Source organism: Lucilia cuprina, chromosome 2 (genome assembly GCF_022045245.1).
Source record: "Lucilia cuprina isolate Lc7/37 chromosome 2, ASM2204524v1, whole genome shotgun sequence".
Classification (NCBI taxonomy): domain Eukaryota; kingdom Metazoa; phylum Arthropoda; class Insecta; order Diptera; family Calliphoridae; genus Lucilia; species Lucilia cuprina.
The window spans coordinates 46,162,711-46,164,493 of NC_060950.1; the positions used below are offsets into that span (position 1 = coordinate 46,162,711).

The window sequence follows — 1,783 nt, forward strand, 5'->3', positions numbered from 1 at the left end:
AAGATGTAAAAAAACTAATTGTTTCAAATTTGTTTACCTTATGTATCGCAGTAAAAACTAAAGAAAGTAAACGTTTGTTGCAAAAGCAAACAAACTAGTGAAGAAGGAAAACGCAACATCATCTATTTATATGGGAAAACAGTAAGTACTTACACTTTTTAATTTCATAAATATAAAAAACTATAAACACGTATTAATTAATCTAGACTAATAGTGAACAAGAATTGCGCAATAAATTAAAAGAACTACAACAAAAAATTGGAACAAATAAAGCGCAGAAAGAAACCAAAACACGAATAAGTGAAGAAAACTCTGTGGGATCTAACGATGCTGAAAATGATGAACAACCTGGTGTGTCGAGGCTAAACAAAATAACAAATCCAAATGAAAGTGAAGTGATTATTTCTCCAATTGAAGCTAATCCTCCAATTGAAATGGGTTCCACCCAGCTGTATGGAAAAAATTATGAAGAAGATGTAAGTATATCAGTAAATAATTTCAAAAGTCTATAAAAACATGGCAAATAACAATTAAAATATTCACAATTTTAATTTGCCATGTTACCTAGAAAAACAAATTTTTTGTTTTTAGTTATAACAAAAGTTTTTTTAAGTATTACTTTTATATTAACGCATTTTTATTGAATTTATATTTTCAGATGGTTCACTTAAAAGACAACATTTATTGTCGGAAAATTGTTTATGACAGTGCATTAGGATCATCTTTCAAGGCATCTCATCTGGCCAGACGTCTTATTGAGGGTGTTTTTAAATTGGAAGCCATTTTAACATGCACACTTTCTGGCCAACCCCCAAAGGCACAAGGGGAAGAGAGGAGAAACAAAAAATACGGTGCATTGAACGGTGAAGCTCGGAAAGCTTTAACAGGTAATAAACAAAAGCCACAAGTAATTAATTTTTACTAAAATTTTGATATTTTTTATAATTGTTTAGATTTCTGTACCGAATATTCACAAAAAAGAGGATGGACCCCGCAAACTCCATATGAAATAAACCGCACTATGGCCCAGAAAATAGGAGAAATAAAAAGACAACATAAAAAAACAATGTGAGCTTAAGAACAACAATGTAAGTTTAACAGCAAGTGAAAAAATCAAATTTAAAATGAAGTTAATTAAATAAGACTGTTTTCGCCCATGTTTTATTTATTTTTTTTTCATTTTCATTGTAAATTTTATTTATGTTATTATATGTATATTTATCACTATTATTTTACTATAATAAGAATTATTAGACATGTATACAAAACATATGTACATATATTTATATACATATGTATGTAAATTCAATGTATGATTATCAGGGAAACCAAAATATGCAAATGCATGTTTTTTGTGGTGCGTCGTATGGACTCATGGATAAGATATTTACACGTTTCAGACCAATTTGAGAATTTTAGCATCGATTTGCTAGAGCATATTTTTGCATATTTTACCCATAAGAGCATAATTTTGCATGATTTGACTTTTTAGCATATTTAAGGCATATTTTCGAGTTTTTAGAGCATATTTTACTCTTTAAGTGCATATTTTGATGTTTTCGCTTTTTTCGTTTCAAAACTTTATTTAAAAAAAATAAAAGTCTATTTTTTTTTTTAATTTTTTTAGCCTATTTTACAATTTTGAAAATCATATAATACCTTTCAAAACTACAAATACGTTTTATGTTATAAAATTTGAAGACATACATAAAAATAACGCTTTAATAAAGATCAATTAAATTTTTATACGAAAATACAATGACTTTTTTTTTAACATACATAC

General features: G+C 27.3%; 1 protein-coding gene across 1 annotated transcript; it reads left to right on the top strand.

Moving 5' to 3' along the window:
• Positions 1 to 277: 277 nt before the first annotated feature.
• LOC124421311 lies at positions 278 to 1,089 on the top strand. Its single transcript, XM_046956290.1, has 3 exons — positions 278 to 476; positions 659 to 887; positions 954 to 1,089. Exons 1-3 carry the CDS (start codon positions 435 to 437, stop codon positions 1,070 to 1,072), a joined length of 390 nt encoding a protein of 129 aa, XP_046812246.1. The 5' UTR covers positions 278 to 434; the 3' UTR covers positions 1,073 to 1,089.
• The last annotated feature ends 694 nt before the right edge of the window (positions 1,090 to 1,783 follow it).

What these genes read in the sequence shown, in the direction of transcription:
- LOC124421311 (XM_046956290.1), top strand. Translation starts at nt 435, where the DNA reads ATGGGTTCCACCCAGCTGTATGGAAAAAATTATGAAGAAGAT. An exon ending in GAAAAAATTATGAAGAAGAT is followed by an intron (nt 477 to 658) that starts GTAAGTATATCA and finishes TTATATTTTCAG; the next exon opens with ATGGTTCACTTAAAAGACAA. An exon ending in AGCTCGGAAAGCTTTAACAG is followed by an intron (nt 888 to 953) that starts GTAATAAACAAA and finishes ATAATTGTTTAG; the next exon opens with ATTTCTGTACCGAATATTCA.